Source organism: Ovis aries, chromosome 22, assembly GCF_016772045.2.
Source record: "Ovis aries strain OAR_USU_Benz2616 breed Rambouillet chromosome 22, ARS-UI_Ramb_v3.0, whole genome shotgun sequence".
Taxonomy (NCBI): domain Eukaryota; kingdom Metazoa; phylum Chordata; class Mammalia; order Artiodactyla; family Bovidae; genus Ovis; species Ovis aries.
This window is the reverse complement of record NC_056075.1, coordinates 17,842,780-17,864,060: the sequence shown is the minus strand read 5'-3', so window position 1 is coordinate 17,864,060 and position 21,281 is coordinate 17,842,780. Positions and strand designations below refer to the sequence as shown.

Below are 21,281 nucleotides of genomic sequence, written 5' to 3'. Positions count from 1 at the left end.
CCGTTTAGAAGAGTCTAACTCTGGGCAAGACTAATTTTCTTCAAGAAAATTAGAGATACCAAGGAACATTTCATGCAAAGATGGGCTCTATAAAGGACAGAAATGGTATGGACCTAACAGAAGCAGAAGATATTAAGAAGAGGTGGCAAGAATACACAGAAGAACTGTACAAAAAAGATCTTCACGACCCAGATAATCACGATGGTGTGATCACTCACATAGAGCCAGACATCCTGGAATGTGAAGTCAAGTGGGCCTTAGGAAGCATCACTACAAACAAAGCTGGTGGAGGTGATGGAATTCCAGTTGAGCTATTTCAAATCCTGAAAGATGATGCTGTGAAAGTGCTGCACTCAATATGCCAGCACATTTGGAAAACTCAGCAGTGGCCACAGGACTGGAAAAGGTCAGTTTTCATTCCAATCCCAAAGAAAGGCAATGCCAAAGAATGCTCAAACTACCACACAATTGCACTCATCTCACATGCTAGAAAAGTGATGCTCAAAATTCTCCAAGCCAGGCTTCAGCAATACGTGAACTGTGAAATTCCAGATGTTCAAGCTGGTTTTAGAAAAGGCAGAGGAGCCAGAGATCAAATTGCCAACATCTGCTGGATCATGAAAAAAGCAAGAGAGTTCCAGAAAAACATCTATTTCTACTTTATTGACTATGCCAAAGCCTTTGACTGTGTGGATCACAATAAACTGTGGAAAATTCTGAAAGAGATGGGAATACAGACCACCTGACCTGCCTCTTAAGAAACCTATATGCAGGTCAGGAAGCAACAGTTAAAGCTGGACATGGAACAACAGACTGGTTCCAAATAGGCAAAGGAGTACGTCAAGGCTGTATTTTGTGACCCTGCTTATTTAACTTCTATGCAGAGTACATCATGAGAAACGCTGGGCTGGAAGAAGCACAAGCTGGAATCAAGATTGCCAGAAGAGATATCAATAACCTCAGATATGCAGATGACACCACCCTTATGGCAGAAAGTGAAGAGGAACTAAAGAGCCTCTTGATGAAAGTGAAAGACGAGAGTGAAAAAGTTGGCTTACAGCTCAGCATTCAGAAAATGAAGATCATGGCATCTGGTCCCATCACTTCATGGGAAATAGATGGGGAAACAGTGGAAACAGTGTCAGACTTTATTTTTTGTGGCTCCAAAATCACTGCAGATGGTGAGTGCAGCCATGAAATTAAAAGACGCTTACTCCTTGGAAGGAAAGTTATGACCAACCTAGATAGCACATTGAAAAGCAGAGACATTACTTTGCCAACAAAGGTCCGTCTAGTCAAGGCTATGGTTTTTCCAGTGGTCATGTATGGATGTGAGAGTTGGACTGTGAAGAAGGCTGAGCGCCGAAGAATTGATGCTTTTGAACTGTGGTGTTGGAGAAGACTCTTGAGAGTCCCTTGGACTGCAAGGAGATCCAACCAGTCCATTCTAAAGGAGATCAGTCCTGGGTGTTCTTTGGAAGGACTGATGCTAAAGCTGAAACTCCAATACTTTGGCCACCTCATGTGAAGAGTTGACTCATTGGAAAGACTGATGCTGAGAGGGATTAGGGGCAGGAGAAGGGGACGACAGAGGATGAGATGGCTGGATGGCATCACCAACTTGATGGACATGAGTTTGGGTGAACTCTGAGAGTTGGTGATGGACAGGGAGGCCTGGCCATGCTGAGATTCATGGGGTCGCCAAGAGTCAGACATGACTGAGCAACTGAACTGAACTGAACTCCTTAAGTGCTTTTTATTTAAATTCTATTTTAAAACTTTTATTTTTGAAGTTTTAGATTTAAAGAAAAATTGGGATGATAGTACAGAGAATTCTCATATGTTGCACACCTGGTTTCCCCTATTATTAACATTTAAAGTTTTCTTGATGGCTAGAAGTCTTTAATAAGTAGGAGGTATTGTGATGTGCTGTTAACAGAGGAGCAGGAAGTGGTGAGGCAGGATCCAGGGTGAACCGAGTACTCCCTCCTCCATGGCCCCAGAACTTGTCTTAAAAATGTTGTTTTGCTTTTGAGTCACTGAATTGATGCTTCTGAACTGTGGTGCTGGAAAAGACTCTTGAGAGTCCCTTGGACAGCAAGGAAATCAAACCAGTCAATCCTAAAGGAAATAAACCCTGAATATTCTTTGGAAGGACTGATGCTGAAGCTGAAGCTCCAATGCTTTGGCCACCTGATGCAAAGAGCCAACTCATTGGAAAAGACACAGATGCTGGGAAAGATTGAGGCCAGGAAAAGACGGGGACAACAGAGGATGAGATGGTTGGATGTCATCACCGACTCAATGGACATGAGTTTGAGCAAGCTCCAGGAGATAGTGAAGGCAGGGAAGCCTGGCATGCTGTAATCCACATGGTCACAAAGAGTCAGACATGACTTAGCAACTGAGCAGACTCCTTAGAAAAGTGGTATAAATCACTCATATCTACATAGTCAGGCAATGTACCGTTGCTGCTTTCCTGCTAAGACAATCAATGATCTGAGACCCAAGTTTCCTTCTTAAGGGTATTTCCTTAGTACCCTTTAAGGGTGCTCTCAGAAATCACTTTCTTCCTTCTTCCTCACTCTTTAGCCATCACTTGTCAACCCTGTTGAAAACATTACCCATGGTTTCTCCATCACTAATGTATGGGACCACAGCCAGCCTCTTCTGAGACCTTACTCTCCTTTTAGTTCTTTTGTATAAACTATTGACATGATATTTGCTAGTATATTTGTCTCTGTGTGTATGTGGAGGCAGAGTATGTGACTACAGCTTCTTACTTTTATACTTTTAAATAAATCTTGAGCCCAGCATCACTAACTTTGCATCCTTAATATTGTAATGAAATGTAGTCTTGCATGCTGCCTACTGGATGGGCCATATTCATGCCCATTCATATGCAATTATCCTTTACATTTAGAAGAACATTTGCTTCTTAGTATAAAACAGCCATGTAGGGAGGAGGAGCATAAAGAAGACAGATATATTTGGGTGTTAACTCTGCTTTTTCTCAGTATGAGCTCCATAGTTATGTAGCTTTGCCAATTTTATTCCTTTTGTAGTGCAGAAATTAATTCCCAGCTTCCATCTCTGAGTGGAAGGAAGGCTCCCTATTGCCTTGTAGATTCATAGATACTTCTCGGCTCACCCCTTCCAAATCCCTGAGAATAGTTCATCAAATTAATGGGAGATGAGGACGTACAAGTGTTATGTTAAGAGCCAAGCTTCTTTGAACTTCCATAATGGAAAACAAGAGTTATTGCTCATCAGATTCTTGACAGAATTCCTGATGGGAGGTGGCAGGTGAAGTTGGCAAGAGGACGGGATAGGAAACCAGGGGGCAACCTGAGATTTTCAATCCAGACTCTGAATGAATTTGCTGAATGTAAATTTAAATAAATTCCTTTATCTTCTCAGATGAAGTATATCTTTTATCTGTAAATGAGGAGTTTGGGATCACTTTGTGATCCCCCAAAGATTCAACACTTCTCTGAGGCTTTGGACTCTGTTTCTGGCATTTGCGCTTTATTACAAGAAGAAGAAAGGCTGTGTGACCGACCATGTATGGTGAAGGGCACCTTATAAAGGGCACTGTATAGGTCAATGTGTTAGTGCAACCATGGTTACCTTTACATTAATGCATTGTTTATATTACTGTGAGGATAATGACACTGGCTGCCAATCACTGAGGGTTTACTCCATGCCAACCACTATGCTCAGCAATTTACATAACATATGTAATTTAATTCTCACAAAACACTGATAAATATTGCCTTTATATTTCCGTTTACAGATAAGTAAATGAGGTTTAGAAAATGTAAGCAACTTGCCCAGGGTTTCGTGGCTACTACTTCAGAGAGCCAAGATGCTAAGTCTGGCTGCCTGATTCCTGATCTGTGCTTGTAACCACTGTGTTCTGGGGTCAAACTGAAAGTGAAAGTGTTAGGCGCTCAGTCGTATCTGACTCTTTGTGACCCCATGGACTGTAGCCCACCAGGCTCCTCTGTCTATGGAATTCTCCAGGCAAGAGTACTGGAATGGATAGCCATTCCTTTCTCCAGGGGATCTTCCCAACCCAGGAATCAAACCTTTACCATCTGAGCCACCAGGGATCAAACTGCCTCGGTTCAAATTCTAACTCTGCCACTGGGGCTCTTGGGTAAATTACTCATTCTGCCATACCTCAATTTTCTCAGCTTTAGAACCTGGCTAGTAGTGGTACCTTGGAAGGTTGCTGTGATGATCTAATGAATTTTCTAGGCAACAAGCTTGGACAAGCTGGAATGTAGTAAGCTCTAAGTAAGTGCTTGCAGTTTCTTTCATCATTGTCATCCTATACTACATCAGCCACTGGCAGGAGAGGATACCAGCAGAAGCAATAGCAAGATCTGAAACAGCATGGGGTGTTTGGACAATGGCAGGGAGTCTGGAATGGTAGGAACACAGGCTGTGAGTGGGAAAGAAGTTGGGCAGGTATGCTAGGGGTGGAGCGTGAGAGATTATGGGTGCCAGGCCCCTCGTCTGGATGGTGACTCTCGAAGGTCATGGGAAGCCCTAGTGGGAGCAGGCATGTTAACGTGCTTCCGTGTCTCCTTCTTGCTCAGGGATGCTGGGAGGATGCGACATCCTCATCGTTTACAGCCGAGATGCTGAGGAGTGGTGCCAGTACCTCCAGGACCTTTTCCTTTCCAGTCGGCAGGTCCGCAGCCAGAAGACACTGACTTACAGGCTGAGCCCCAAGACGGCCTTCTCCGCCGAGGACCTGAGCTTCTTTCTCCACGTGCGCTGCATTGTGGTGCTGCTCTCTGCCGAGCTGGTGCAGTGCTTCTGCCAGCCGAGCTTGCTGCCCCTGCTGCAGAGAGCCTTTCATCCTCCACACCGTGTAGTGCGGCTGCTCTGCGGGGTACAGGACAGCGAGGAGTTCCTGGACTTCTTTCCAGACTGGGCCCACTGGCAGGAGCTCACCTGTGACGATGAGCCTGAGACTTACGTAGCAGCTGTGAAGAAGGCCATTTCTGAAGGTAAGGGTCTCTTCTGGAGTACGGATATGCACACCCTGGAAAAAACGACCCAGCCAGGCCTCAGGCATTTCAGGCGAGACATTGTGGTGTTAATGGTCATCATTCCTATTACAGACTGAATCTAGACCTCACTATGCAAAGAGCCCCAGTCGTATTTACTGGTTTAGAGCAGCCTATATCTGGGATAGGATTGTCCCATCCCAGAATAGGGTAGGTTAGGTCTCCTGGATAGGGTAGGATAGGGTAGGTCTCTTGGACCACAGGAAAGAAAGATGGCACTTTTCCTTGGGTTCTGTGCTATGATAAGCCCTCTTTTTAGAATTGTCTACACCTCAGAAGACATTGGACAGAGACTCCAGCCTAGAGGGCAATGGGGGTGGGAGTTTGTGACTTAGTTTGGTGGGGATATGAGGACTATGACTTCCAACCTTCCTGTTGCAAGCCACTTCCATTTTTTATCATCAGGTGACCTGAAGATTTTGGTTGAAAAGGTGACACTTTTGGGTAACATGATTATAGAGAAACACCTCCCTTCTCTACTTTCCACCAGTCTAGTTTCTGTCCTTTGCCTGTTTCTCCTTTTAAAATGGGAGAATTCCGAGCCTCTCTGCCGGGACTAATGACTTCAGTGGCCCCAGGAAGGGTGACAAATGCTCCGATTAGCAGTACCGGAAGATGTGCTCTGGGATGGATGCATGTCACAGCTTTTCTTCCTCTTTTTGATTTCTGTTTTTGCTTCACTGTGGGCTCTGAGCAAGCTATGTGTTTATCTTCTATTCTCTTGCCATTTGAGCTCTTATACACCTAATGCCAGCAAAGAAACCTGGAAAATAATGGAGCGATGTAACTATGCTCAATTATCCCTGGTGTGCCTTGGGCATTAAAATTTTACTCATCCACCCCATGTCGTTTGATTTGTGAATCAAGAATTCACAAATTCTTAGTGACCTTAAAAAGCTGGGAGAGTTCCTAGATGCTTTTATCCCAGGAATGGCCTGCTCCAAACCAGTAAATATGACCAGGTGACCTGACACAGTAGGACCCCAGGCCATTCTGTAATATAATTGACAAGTGGGAGTGTAGGAGATGTCTCACTTGAAACTCCTGGGACCGGGAGTTTTCCCGAGTTTGCTTATCTTTACTTCAGAAGGACGCAAGGATAGGAAAAAATGCATGATTCATACTTGCACGAGTGTACTTCATTGGTTTGAGGGGTCTGCTGAAACTTAACAGAGAAGTGAGATGCAACTGGTTGTTGCAGAGGATGAGCTTCTGCCACTGCTTAGCGTGAGCTTATGATCTGGGGGGCAGGCTGCTGTGACCCACCTGTCCATCATTCTGCACGCCATGGCTGTGATGTCACTGTACTGGCCTCATGGCGTGTGCACTAACAGACTGTTCTTTCAAATACTATTGTTTTTAAAAATAGATGGTAGAAGGGATTCTCTGACTATTGCTTGGCTGTGTCTGATGTTCAGATGCCTGGATAAATTGATCGCTTATAATATTTTACTTTTCACTAATGACTCTCGCTCAGTGTGCTATGAGCCCTTAGCTTCAAGTGTTTCAGGAGGAATGGCATGTTTCACAGAGGTGCTTCTGTTCTGAAAGCAAATAACCTCTCATCAGAAAGAGAGATTTTAAATGGGAGATTAAAACCAGCTGCTTAGTGGAAAATCTGGGTGGTTCAGAATCAATGGAAATGTAGGGACAAATGGAATCATAGAAAACGGTATGAAGGAGGATGGCTTGTGCCTCCAATGTCACTTTCTTATCTGATATTAGATTTGTGAATGTGGGGATTTGAGGTCTCTGTGTGGGGAGGCTAGAATGGCTTAGGTTTACTTTGGGAATGTCCATAGCCATCACCCTCAGTTGGCCCAGTAATGGCGGGGGTGGGGTGGGGTGGCTATATCTCTGATTTTTGTGCTAAATAAGCTTCCTTAACAAATGGAAGACAAAGTCTAACGTTGTAGCAAAAATGAGTGACGACACTCTATTGCCTGGCTCTGATGCTAACTGGATGCCCAATATTGGGTAATTTATGTAGCCTCTTTGGGTTTCAGTTTCCTTTTTTGTGGGACTTCCCTGGTGGCTGAGACAGTAAAGAATCTCTGCAGTGCAGGAGGCCTGAGTTTGATCCCTGGGTTAGGAAGATCCCCTGGAGAAGGGAATTAGCTATCCACTCCAGTATTCTTGCCTGGAGAATTTCATGGACAGAGGAGCCTGGCAGGCTATAGTCCATGGGGTCACAAAGAGTCAGACACGACCAAGCGTCTAACACTAACACTTTCTTCTCTTTAAGAGGCGGGCTTGCACTTGAGCTAAGACACTTTCCAGGGCTGAAACCTATGAGTTCCTTAGGCCAGAGAGTCTCAAATACTTCTGAAGCAACACCGTCTTGTCCTATTTCATACCTGCTTTGATTCCCCAGAAGCTTAGAGCTAAAACAGTGTTTAAGGATCATATTATCCCTATACTATGTTTCTGGTATGAGTATGTCCTTAGTTATAATCTCTATAACTTGTGATAATTTATTTTAATATCCCTCTTGTACACATGAGGTTTTCCTAAGGTACTTCAAAATAAAAGTCTAAAATAAAATTTTCATACACCCCACCAGTACAAGCTGCCCCAGTCCTATGAGAAATAAATACATGAAACCTATTTCTTTGACTTTCTCTGTTAAAACAATTCCAGTGGGAAACATGATGAAAAATTGATCATGGGGATGCACTAATGGTAGAGACAATAATTGTGGGGTTACTGATTGTAGAGCTATTGAAAGCTACAGGGAAACACATTTCAGGCATCTTTCTAACAACTGAAGTGTGCAAAGATGGGATGGGTGGCTTTTGGAGGTGGTGAGTTCCACATCACCAGGAGTGTCCAAGCAGAGACTGCATGTATGGTGTAAAAGGAATTCATCTTTGGAACCATGGTTAGACCATGTGACCTTCACAACCTTTTGATCATAAAATTCTCTTACCTCAAGTTTCTGGGTGGTTGTTGTTGTTGTTGTTTTTTGCTAGGGAAACATGTCTATACTGAATCCAGTCTTCCTCCTTCACCAGATCTCCCTGGGGTTTCTAATTCCCAACTGAAGAAATATTGGTCATATTCCTACTGTAACCGTAACAGAAAATAGCAGGGAAAAAGATTTGCATTCATAATCTATGTAACCTTGGGAAACAGTAAAACTCCAAGAATATTTATATACATTTTTTAAAAAAAATTTTAAGGTCTTTTGTGAGAAAAGGTGATGAAATAAAATTTTTATTTTAAGGCAGGGCAAGAAAAAATTAACCATCAAAATCTCTCTGGGTGTTTGGACCTCTCCTCCCCTCCCCCATGTGCAGTACGCATCCACATTGCACACTGACCCACATTAGCCTGAGCTTCTCAGGAATGGGAGTGCCTGCTCGACCGTAAAGATCAATTTTTTCTCTCTTCTGACACTAACAATGTAACTTAAAATAATAGTGTTGTTTCCCAGCTTTGTACAGGGTCATGATGACTAGTTGCTCGCTTTGTCTGTGCCTACCTGGACCATGTATCCTTGATGAACTTTATGTAAAACATCAGTATGTCATTTTGATGTACAGTCCTTTGTCTCAAAAATGTTTGTGACTGTGCCTTTGACTTCTAGCAGGTAGGAGAGTTCTTAGAGCTTTCTGAGAATCTACTTGCTAGGTTATAATCCTCAGTATGGCTCAGATAAATTTTATCCTCAGATAAAATTCTTTTTGTCTTCTTAACTTGATAATTAGTTGAATTTTTGTCAACAAATATTACTATTTAGTAAGATATTCATTGAGACCATTTAAAATTTAGGCTAAATTTTAGACCACTTAAAATTTAAAATAAGGCTTAAAGATCAAAAGCTTTAGAGAATAGAGCTGGTAATAGAGGTAATAATTCCAGAAACTTGGATCGATTGTGGTGGTTGTAGTTCGTGTCTAATTCTTTTGCCACCCCATTTACTGTAACCCACTAGATTCTGTCCATGGGATTTCCCAGGCAAGAACACCGGAATGGGTTTCCATGCCCTCCTCCAGGGGATCTTCCCAGCCCAGGGAATGAACCCGCATCTTCTGCATTAGCAGGCCGGTTCTTTACCACTGAGCCGCCAGGGAAGCCCTGAGTGAGGTTACAAGTAGTTAATTATACTTTCTCTTGCTGCTGTGTTATCTAAATAAGTACTTCTCAAACTTTAATGAGGGTGGGAGGACCTGGGATTCTTGTCAATATACAGATTCTTGAGTCTGGATGGGACCCAAGATTCTGCATTTTTAACAAGCAACCAGGTGATGCTGATGCTGCTGGTTAGGGGTCTGCTGAAAACTGAGCTAAGGTCTAAGTCACCCTTCCTCTGTCTAGTGAGTTGTCTTGTACTTCTGTTATGCCTGGATCATTTTCTCAGCTCTCTACTTTTCTGGAAATGAAGGCACTGTCTCATAAGGTTGACTCCTGGAGCAGTGTTTACATATAAAATCAGCCGTGTTTGGCGCTTAGGCCCGTAGACTTCGGATAGAGCTCTTGAGTTCTCTTCCTGGTCCTTGACTCACAGATTCAATATGTTAGTTCTGACAGCTTTCAACCTCTCAGTTTTCCAAATGTAAATGGTCCTGACATCGGAGTGGGGGTATACTTCCATCACAGTCCTTACTGCTTCTTCATTTAACAGGCGTGTTGATCGTAATTACTATGCCACTAAAAATGTTTGGGAGGTTTTATTCCCTACCCCCTCTCTCCACATTTGTCAGTCACCTTGAAACTGAGCAGATGTTTAAATTATAGAGTCTTCAGCATGTTGTAACAGCCAGTTTATTTCCCAAGGCCTTCATCTGTAAAATGATGGGGTTGGACCAGGTGATTTGGAAGGTCTCTTCCAGTACCCCAGCACTGTAAGATATCATCGTGAGTTTTCTAAATAGATGGCAAATTACCCAGAACCTTTTAACCAGTTCAGTCCAGTTCCAAAATGTTTGCAGGATTATATACCCAGGGCATAAAAGACTGTACTATTGTTCTGAATTGTTTGGATTTGTTAGGTGATTATTTTAAAATAAGGAAGTGAGAAAAACCCAGGTACAGTGCAGAAATTATTTCCTCTTTTTATAGGCACTCTTTTTTTTTTGTTTTTTTCAGGCGCTCTATTCTTTACTGCAAATCTCATTGGAATGTAAAAATAGATTCTGTTAGTCTGTGTGGGAGAGGTCTTGATGGGTAACACTGAGTTTTATTTCAAAAGTTCTCATAATTTAGTGTGTCCATATTTGTGTGTGTGTGTGTTGAGGGGGAAGGGAAGCGCCGAACCAATTCTTCCAGTATTATTCAGTATTACATTGGAGATCTTGTCTGCTTTCTGATATGTATTTTCTCTTTACCTCCCCTATCTTTTCTCATGCCCTTTGTGCCTCTCATGCCCAGAATCATAATGAATTTTGCCTTTTTCACATAGGGAAAATTTAGAGGGATATGTCCACATCTGGCCTTCCTTTGTTGATATTAGTATTCTAATCTGATTGTTAAACTGGAGTTTAAAAGGAAAACAATTGAGATACAAATACTTTTAGCTAATCAGATGGATTCCAAAGTCTTCTCCCAGATTTAGAAAGGAACATTTTCTTTTCTGAAATAAGATACAATTGACCCTGGAACAACATGTGGCTTAGGGGCACTGACTCCCCTGTCCCCACCCATGTAGGCAAAAATCTTTGAGTCATCCTTTGGTATTGGTGGGGGATTGTTGCCAGGACCCACGTAGGATGCCAAAATCCACGGATGCTCAAGTCCCACACAGGCCCTTGGTATCCGTGGTTCTGCATTTATGGATTGAACCAACAGGGAATCATGTAGTTGATCATTTTTATTGAAAATGAAATATGCGCATAACTTGTCAGTGCAGTTAAACCCATGTTGTTCAGAGGTCAACTGTAATGTAGGTTTATCATAATGTTGAAAAAAAGAAAATGAAAAATACATCTGTAGGCTATTTCCAGTTAAAAAAATAATAATGTTGCAATAAATCTCCACACAGCTTTATGCCTAAATCTTTGTCAATCTCTGTGGATTTCCTCCTAGCCAGTCTCCATAGAGCTCCTAGAGATGGTGCTCACCTGCTCTGCGCATCTCCCCACTCTCCCATGTGACCTGAATTCATGGCCCCTTACTGTGGTTTTTTGTTGTTGCAATTTACCTACTTATTTTTCTTTCCCTTTATGCCTAAATCAGTGATTTATGTTTGCAGTTTCTCTTGCAAAGATACTCATATGGAGAACTGCCCTGAACCACCCCTCCTCCTCATGGAAAGAGCTAACACTAAGGTGACGCTGTGACAGTTGCTGTGTGTAATACGCTGGTCACTTCATGGGTGTTTATTCCCCGCCCCCCACAACCCTGAGTGGGTAGATGGTTTTACCACCAGTTCACAGATGAGAAAACTGAGGTTCAGCAAGGTTCAATAACTTGCATGAGGACTTGGAGCAGCTCACATGGAAACACAGGGCCTTCAGACTCATGCTCTGCTTTGTCTTGCTTACTTCTAAGCCTCTCCCCCCGACCCTCCTCTTCCTCATGGAGACAAGAAGCAGGAAGAAAGCCTGGGAAAGAGAAAGGATTAAGGACAGTGAGGCTTCCCTGAGTTCTGTAGACCACAGGATCCCAAGTCAGACCTGATATTGGCATTGCCCCCCACTTTGTTTAACATGCTGGTGTCCCCGCCTTACCCTAGACCGACTGAACAAGAATCTCAGAGGTTGGTTCAGACAAAATGAATTTCAAAAAGACTCTGCAGTGGGTTATGCTCTGCAGCCATGCTCTGGAGACTCTGCTCCATGCCTGCAGCCCTGTCCATTGGTTTTCTGGTTGGAGGAGCTGGCAGCAACTCAGGCCTTGTGGGCTGTCACAGGGCAGGTCACGGGGCAGTGTTCCCAGGGGCTTAGAGCCTGGCCAGGTCACAGCTCACTTCCACGTCACAGGCGGCAGCTTTTAGACAGGGGAAGAGAGACAGACCCTCCCAGCAAAGGGGAAGTGACTGCACCCTCCTTGCTCTCCTTGGTGTGGCAGCCTCGCTGATGGTAAGTCCATGCTGGCTTCTGGGGCTCCTGTGCTGCCTTGCAGAGACTGAGGGGAGAATCTGATCTGGGGCCTCTTGAAATAGTCAATTTTTGCTCTGCTGTCCTCCCGCCTTGTGGCCTTGGGTTGTTCAGTCTGCTCTCTCTCTGCTGTGGTTTAGTCCACACTTAAGCTTCCTCCTTAAATGACCCTTGCAGAAATATGTTTCCTTCACACAGTCTTCCCTTTTGAAATAATCTTTGATTTGGAGAGAAGATGCCCAGCTGGGATGGTAAAATCTGTCCCGGTGTCACTAAAAAGCTGCAACATGTCCAAAGGTCCTTTGGATTTCCCTTGCCAGGTGCCCTGACCACCCCATAGAATGAGATGCTTCCTCCTAGCTACACCTAAAAACAATCAATGAGGACTAATGCCCAAGACAGATTTTTGTACCCATGGATCTGTACGAATTTCCCACAGAGCTGTGGGCCCAGGTGGCGTTGTGGGATTGGCCACCCTGTTGCTTCGAAAGCCACGCAGAGACCGCCTTCTGCTCCCAGTTAGACTTTCTGTGGTCCCTCAAGGAAAATATCTGCAAGTCACTTTGTCGACTGTGGTTGGTGAGGTGCAGTGAAAAGGGAGTGATGAATGCTGAAGTTTCCACTAGTGTGAGAATCTCAAGCTTGCACCTGTTTTTGCGTAAATTGTCTAATGCAGGCCAGAATGGAAATATCAGATGTAGGAATTTTTTCGGTTGGTTTCTTACCCTGTTCTTTCTGTAGTTTTTGCAACTCACTTCTCCTGCGATTATTGCTAAAGGAGGATACTAGAATGGAGGAGCGATCTGACATCTGTTTTACCCCTTCAAAGCCCTTTTGTAAACATTATCTGGTTTGGTCCATGCTATTTTCTTGTAGTGTTAGTAGCTCAGTTGTGTCCAACTCATTTCGACTGCATGGACTGTAGCCTGCCAGGTTCCTCTGTCCATGGGATTCTCCAGACAAGAATACTGGAAGGGGTTGTTATTTCCTTCTCCATTCCCAACCCAGGGATTGAACCTGGGTCTCCTGCATTGCATTTTCTTATAAGTCACGCATTATTATCATCACCATTTTAAAGATGAGGAAAACAAGGCCTGGAAGCTTCACACAGCTATTGTTCCATTAGAACAGGATCAGGTTAAGCCCTCCTGCCTTGTAGTCCCAGGCCTAAGTATTTCCTTATCCAGACATTACAGGGAGCCTTCCATTCTCAAGGCCCTGTGCTAGGTGCTGAAACAGAGCAGGGAAGCCAGATATAGTCATTGCTTTAATAGTCTCTGTGTTCTAGACCAGCATTATTCAAAAAATGTATAACACAAGCTACATGTGAAATTTCAAGTTTTCTAGTTGTCATAGTAAAAAAAAATAAATACTAGAATAAAAAGAAACAAGTGAGTACATTTCAATAATGTGGTTTACTTAGCCCAATATATCTAAAATTCCAACCTATAACCAATGTAAAATTATTAATGAAATGTTTTCTGTCTATTCTTTTCCTCATACTAAATCTTTGAAATCTGTGTGTGTTTTACACATAGAGCACACATTTTAACTGTTCAATAGCCACATGTGGCCAGTAGCTATCATATTGGACAGTGTAGGTCAAAAAGGATGCTTCTTAGAGAACTGGGGGCCATATCTGCTAATATTTTAATACATGAAATGTCATATATGTTTTTAGAAATGTTTGTCCTGGTTTTTTAATTAATTTATTAAATCAGTCATTCAGCAAGTATTGAATGAGTATCTGTCATGTGCTAGTCTGTAGGGAACATCTATTCATTGCTTACTTTCCTTTCTCATCTCCTCTTTCTGGCTTTTCTTCCTCATTCCTCCCCTTTCTTTGTCTCTTTCTATATTTTGTCAGCTATTTGGCTATGTTCCCAGGCTCTGCAAGTATACATTGGGTAAGACAAAATTAACTTTGATTAACAACAGCGTTTCTGTCCTTGGAATGACCAGTTTATCATATATACTAGTGAGACTGGACTTCTGGCAACCTATGTGAAGGCAGAAACTAAACAGGGTGCTTCTATCTGTTTACCTACCTATTTACCTACTCATCTATCTACATTTTGCAAGTATGTATACAGCAGCATTTATATATATTTATGCCAGTGTATATGTATCTATGTATTTTATACTGGTTTATTAACTTTTTCGTTGCAAGGATACACAAGGAATTGTTGATAGTGGTTGCCTTTTGGTGGATGGAGGACATCTTGAACTTTTTATTCTAAACATTTCTCCAGTGTTTTAATTTTTCTACGATGCTAATTTTTACCCTTTGAGATTTTAAAAGAGAAAACTGATGGGGTCATGGGGATTGTATGAACCCAGAGGAATGAGTTGGACTAATACCCAACTACTCCAAGCAGGTAGAGTTTCAGGTTCAGTTCCTTTGTGCAGACTCCTGGGCCTGTTTCTCAGCTTCGTTAGGTTGATCTTCTGGGTAAGGGGAAGTGACACTGGCTTGCTTTTTGCTGTGATGACTGTCCCATCAGTCACTCCATGTGGGCTCTGCTTGAAAAGAGGGAACAGCCACTTACCACTGAGTCATAGTTTTACTCTTCTCAAATGGAATTTAACTCTTGTGGAATTCAGATTGATGTCTCCTTAGGTTACTTCAGTCTTTGTGACAAGAAGTAAGAGAATGTGGGTGTGTATTTCACAGACTTTGACACCAACTGGCTGTGCCACCTTGGGCAAGTCACCTGACCGCCCTGGACCTGTTTTTGTCCTCGTTAAAATGCCAGGAGGTGCACAGATTGACATCTCAGACCTTTCAAGTCATGAAATCCCATGTTTCCGATATCTTACATTTCATTGTAATTTTCATTGTTCTCAACCTAATATTTTTCAAAATCCCATCAAGGTATTATATATTATTTCAGCTAACAAGTTATCCTTTCCAACAGAATTTAAATAGAACTTTAAATGACATGAAAATAGCTTCCTGTTTATGGACGTTAGCCTAAATTCAGCCTTAGAAGAACATAGCAGTATGCCATTATCTGTGTGGGAATGGAAGAATGCGTGTATCTCCCACTTTGTATATGCTGTTTATTGTGGGTGTGTAGCTGCATGGCCGTGGCTCACAGGAAGATAATGGGGGCAAGGGAAATGGGGGCAGATGTGCATGACAGAATGGCTCTGTTAACTTCCCTATTTTTGCAGGATGTTTTCTCAGTTTTTCAGTTTAATTTCCATTGCCATTCACATGACTGAGAGTGTGTCTGAGATGGCTGAGGAAATAGGATGATTCATGCTGTAAATGACTCTTTATCTGCCCATTGGAGAAATTATTGAAACCATGGCAGCCTTGTCATATAGACTTCTGGGCAGAAAACTTGCTAATTTAGCCAGTTTGGTAAAATTTAGATGTGGACAGTGATCAGTTGATTCTCTAAGACACAGAAAAATGAACAAAATTAATAATCGATAAAGTTGCCTTTTCTGTAGGGGAAAAAGCCATTTGGAGACTGTTTTACTTTCACTGTATTTATGTTTTTAAAGAAAATACTTGTCTCCACTGACAGATGTTGTGTGCTCAGTAAATGGTAGTGGATGGATGAGTGGCCCAGTGGGTGCATCCACGGATTGTTGCCATTTTCGTTATTCTTGAGCCCATATTGAAGGTCCTAGTTGGAGAAAAAGATGTCCTTCCTGTGAGCTTCCTTCTTAAGGAGCCTGTGCTGCTGGTGCCGTGCGGATCATCAGCTGTTTCCATGGAGCAGATTGGTCTTGTGGTCACATAGTCAGGGTGTGTCTGAACAGAAACTCATCAAACTGATTCATAGCAAGACAGCATCTACTGAGTGCATCTTTTTTTTTGCTGTGTCCATACTTAAACGTATATCAGATATGACAGCCTATCCCAGAAAAGAACCAGGTATGCTATTATCAAGGCCAGCTAGTAAGTTGAATTGTTAACTCCATGGGGGTGTGCATGGGTCATTAGTAGCAGAAATTAAATTGAGTGCGTCCTTTTGAAGGAGAGCATTGAAGTTAAGAAATCTGAAGTGTTCAGCAGGAACCTCTAGAACTGGCTTAGTGGTTTTGGGAATTCCTTGATTTCTTTATTCCCCTGGGTTTGTACTTTCTACATTTGTGTATCTTCCTTATCACTCTTTCAAGATTAGACCCATACTAGCCTTTCATTTAAAAGAATGCTGGTTGAACGTGCGTATTTTGTCTGCCATGTTGCCAGTATCATAAACAGATTGCTGGCTTGCTCTCTAACATCTGATAACACAGGAAATAGAGGGGAAGCTGATGAAGAAATGAAAATGCTCTACTTTTAAACTGGACTAAAACAAGTTTCCTTTTATATATATCGGCTAATGTTTGAGGCTGTAGCTAAAGTTAAAGCTTGCAGTGGAATTGACATTCGTCAAAACTAGCAGATAGAATATCAGTGTTTTTTTCTGAGTGTGTAAAATGCGGGGAAACATTTTTTGCTGCAGGATATGGCATTCAGCATCACAAGTGGAGTTGTAACCGGAAAAGAAAACTGGATTCTTTTGTTGGTGCTGAGCCAAAAGACACAACCTAGGCAATGACAACCCACTCCAGTACTCTTGCCTGGAAAATCCCACGGATGGAGGAGCCTGGCAGGATACAGTTCATGGGGTCGCTACAAGTCGGATATGACTGAGCGACTTCACTTTCACTTTCATGCATTGGAGAAGGAAATGGCAACCCACTCCAGGGTTCTTGCCTGGAGAATCCCAGGGACGGGGAAGCCTGGTGGGCTGCCGTCTATGGAGTCACACAGAGTTGGACACGACTGAAGCGATTTAGCAGCAGCAGCAGCCAAAGAGCAAGAGAACGATTTATTATTACTTGTAGCAAGTAAGGAGAACTCTGGGGAAAACTTTCCGGAAGCAGTGTCTCCCTGAACAGCAAAACTAGGGAAGCTTAGAATACATGCATATTCATGAAAGGGCTGGAGCAGAGGAGAATTCAGCATAGAACTGGGGCAAAGGTAGAGTCCAGGCTTTAGTTGATTGAATTCAGGAGGGTCAGCTTCATCATTCCATCCTCCACCTGGGTTGGGGCCTTAGTTCCTGGAGAACTCAGAGATATTTTATCATGTATAGCCCTTGAGGAGGAACTAGGACTCTGCTTTATCACGAACTATTGTTTGACTGCCTTCTCTTTGTTTCTCTAAGATCATAGATAACTGGAAATTACCTGCCGTTCCAGTGGTCCTGCTTTCATTGCTGGGGCCTGGAGTTCAATCTCCGGTTGGGAAACGAAGATCCCATACGCCACATGGCACAGCCAAAAAAGAAAAAGGGAAACAAAAAGATCATAGATTACTGTTCAAGGGCAAGCACTGCGGCCAGGCTGAGATCGCAAAATGACTTAGGCCGAAAGGGCTTCTCTAAAGTCAAGAAAGTCATTCCTGGTTTTCTTTCCAGGGACCCTCTGACCCATTTGCTTACAGAGTCAGCCTGTTACTTTTTCTAAAACAGAGCTCCCCTTTTCATTTTCTAAAACTGTCTGAATATCATCTCGTAAAGCCTTGGTTTGTTGCTAGAGAAGGTCTCCAGCTCTGATTATAAAGCATTTTTATAGGAGAAGTTTTTGGGCGAAATGTAATGTTGAAATAATCGTACAGTAGTTGGGCAGCCTAAATGTTTATTTTCATTTTGAATTCAAAGCCCTATAGACTATAGAAATCGTTTGATATTGTTTCACTCCAGTCTCTTCCATGGTACAGGGTGTTCATTTGATTAAAACTTGCCCATGCTCTGGAAACAGTCTAGCTTTAGAGTCTCTACTGACAAAAGAGGGGCAGGGAGCCATGCAGTCAACAAGATGGAAAAATAGAATATTAACATGAGAAAAGGCAACTTTGGGATCATCTGGCTCAGTCTCTCTAGTTTGAAAGGAACAAAGTAGGATTCAGAGAGGTAGAAGAATTGCCCAGTGTTACACAGTTAATGGCAGAGATGAGCATGTTAATTTATGTTTCTAGTCAACAAACATTTATTGAGCTAATGGAGTGCCTGCCATAGCGGTGGCACTCTGCAAGGTACTGGGAAGACCTGATGGAAAAGTCATACTTAAGCCCTGCTCTTCAAGAGATTATGTGTCCTGGAGGTAGAGGGCGACTAAACAGCCAGTTGTTCTTTTAACTACTTAATGCCGAGAGGGTAGAGCCTTATGAAGCAGAAGTCAGGGGGCTCCCTATGAATAATAAAGGGGATCTGTGGTTTTCTAAGAGCCCTGTTGATAGTTCCTTACTCTCATCCATTAAGGAAAGAATGAGTTTCCTGAGCATCCATCTTGGAAAGAAGAAGAAAAGGCATGGCTGTAGATATGGCAAATATTATACACCTGCTTATCTAATGGTAATGAATTGCCCAAGTTAACCATGGCTTTCAGGCAGGGCTTTCATGTTCTGCAAGTAGTGATTAGTTAGTTAGTTCAGTCCCTCAGTCGTGTCCGACTCTTTGCAACCCCATGAATTGCAGCACGCCAGGCCTCCCTGTCCATCACCAACTCCCAGAGTTCACTCAGACTCACGTCCATCAAAAGAGTGATGCCATCCAGCCATCTCATCCTCGGTCGTCCCCTTCTCCTCCTGCCCCCAATCCCTCCCAGCATCAGAGTCTTTTCCAATGAGTCAACTCTTCGCATGAGGTGGCCAAAGTACTGGAGTTTCAGCTTTAGCATCATTCCTTCCAAAAGAAATCCCAGGGCTGATCTCCTTTAGAATGGACTGGTTGGATTAGGACTGTCTAAAATTTTACATAGTTTTACTTAATTTTAAAATGAGCATTTTGATAATTTCTTTAAGTTCATAGACAGCAGTGACGTTGAGAGGTATTTATTACTATGTTCCCACAGTTTGGAACTTTTACATTCTTATTTACCTAAATGTGAGTTGGTTTGAAGGACAGGCTAAAGATAAGTTGAAAATGAGTAAGAATCAAGATAAAATCCTATTCAGCATTCAAGAAAATAATTAAACAGTTGTACAAGAGCAGGATGAAGGAATATATACGTAAGAGTTGTGCATGTAAGTCTGGTGGTTTCAGTTGAAGGCAAGCTAAGCATGTTCAACAGAGCACTGTTGCCTCCAACTGGGAGTGACCAGTTGGGAAGCTTTGCCACTGATGATGGAACCTGAGTCAAAACAATCTTGACAGGCTGAACCTGGCTCCAATCCAAAATACAACATTTTACAAGGCTAGGTGTTTATTTACAATTAGATCTCAAACCTCGTCCCCCACTCCCAAACAAAACTAAACTATAGAATTAAAGCATGGTGGAGGAAAACTCCTGGCTTCCATGGTTTACATGAAGGAGAGGTGGGGATTTGAGGTAACCACATGCTCATTATGAATCAGCAAGGTGGCACACCTGCTCTAAGATGCAGTCTTGAGCTTCCCTTCTGAACAACAGCCAGACTGGAAGAAATGATGGCCCTTCTTGTATTACACCCAGACTGTAGCTACCCATCTGCAGTAGCTGTTGGCAGAAGGTGAGGGAGTGGAAAGTTAGGTTAGGGGGATGAGGAGACCTATAAGCCAAAGCTGTCTCTTTGGGGGGCCTACTTAGAAAGCTGAGTGTATTACTATGGACTTTTTTGCTTGTAAAGAGAGAGCCCTGACCTGGGCCCAAGAGGAATTAGTTAAGCTGTGGGAAGGGTAGGAGTGTTAGTCCTCAGAGATAACGTGAAACTAAAGACTTGAACTCCAGAGTTACCTCTCCACCTCTCTTCCTGTGTCTCTGCAAACTAGAATCATTCTCTGATGAGGCATCTCCAAGAAGGAGAATTAAAACTCCCAGGACCTGCCACTCCTCAGTCCTCCCAATTCCAGCTCCAGAGAGGGATTGACACTTATTCTCTCAGGTCCACAATTTAAAAATTCCAGGGTAGGATCAAGCTAGTTGAACTTGGGTCGGGTGCCTAACTCTAGGCCAGGGAGATTGGAGGACTATGAATGGCCCGTTTGATAGCCCAGGGAGTGGGATTTCTAAAAAACTTGGCAGCTTCCACTCAAACCACTTGGTGAGAGTGGAGGGATAGGGAATTTTCCCAGAAAGGATCTGATATTCTGTCCTTATCAATCGATGCAAAAGACAATTGCCACATAGCCTGGATGGAAGTGGAGTTTGGGGGAGAATGGATACATGTATATGTATGGCTGAGTCTTTTTGCTGTCCGCCTGACTATTACAACATTGTTAATTGGCTATTGTTGTTTAGTTGCTAAGTTGTGTCTGACTCTTTGTGACCCCATGGACTGTAACCCTCCAGGCTTCTCTGTCTATGGGATTTCCCAGGAGAAATACTGGAGTGGGTTGCCATGCCCTCCTCCAGGGATTCTTCCCAACCCAGGGATCGAACCTGCATCTTCCGAGCTGACAGGCAGATTCTTTACCACTGAGCTACCAGGGAAGCCGCTAATTGGCTATGCTGCTAAGTCACTTCAGTCGTGTTCAACTCTGTGTGACCCATGGATGGCAGCCCACCAGGCTCCCACGTCCCTGGGATTCTCCAGGCAAAACACTGCAGTGGGGTGCCATTTCCTTCTCCAATGCATGAAAGTGAAAAGTGAAAGTGGATTCGCTCAGTCATGTCGGACTCTTAGCGACCCCATGGACTGCAGCCTTCCAGGCTCCTCCGTCCATGGGATTTTCCAGGCAAGAGTACTGGAGTGGGGTGCCATAATTGGCTATACTCCAATACAAAATGAAAAGTTTGTTTTCTGTTTTTTCTTTAAAGACAGTTGTCTCAATGAGGGATCTGGAAACTTGCCTGTGCCTAAGGAAACAGAGGAACTAACTGAGGGTGTTCTAGAATTATAGAATTTGGGGCTAGAGTAAAAGGGAGGCTCACTTTTGTCAAAGGACTTGCCCAAGGATGCTTAGCTGGGTGGAGACAAAAGCCCAGGCCTCTAACTCTGAACTTGGAGTTTCATCCAGTATGCTTGATCGTCTTCCTAAGAAGACATCAAGGGAAGACAAGAAAATTACCTTCAAACATTTGAAGGACTGATGTGTGGAAATAAGAATGGTGTGGTCTGATGGTGCTTCAACGGTCAGGTGAGAGTTCATGGGCAGTGGTAACCGAAAAGCAGAATTCTGCTAGATTTAAGGAAGAATGTCAACACCTGAAGTGGCTGAGCAATGGAGCC

At 43.1% G+C, this 21,281-nt stretch overlaps 1 protein-coding gene across 1 annotated transcript in view; it reads left to right on the top strand.

Annotated features, from left to right (window-relative positions):
- Positions 1-21,281, top strand: part of PIK3AP1 (phosphoinositide-3-kinase adaptor protein 1) — a 122,844-nt gene that overhangs the window by 4,958 nt on the left and 96,605 nt on the right. The window contains exon 2 of the mRNA XM_027960633.2: positions 4,608-5,024. Within this exon, the coding sequence (XP_027816434.1) occupies positions 4,608-5,024 (417 nt within the window). The remainder of the gene's footprint in view (positions 1-4,607; positions 5,025-21,281) is intronic.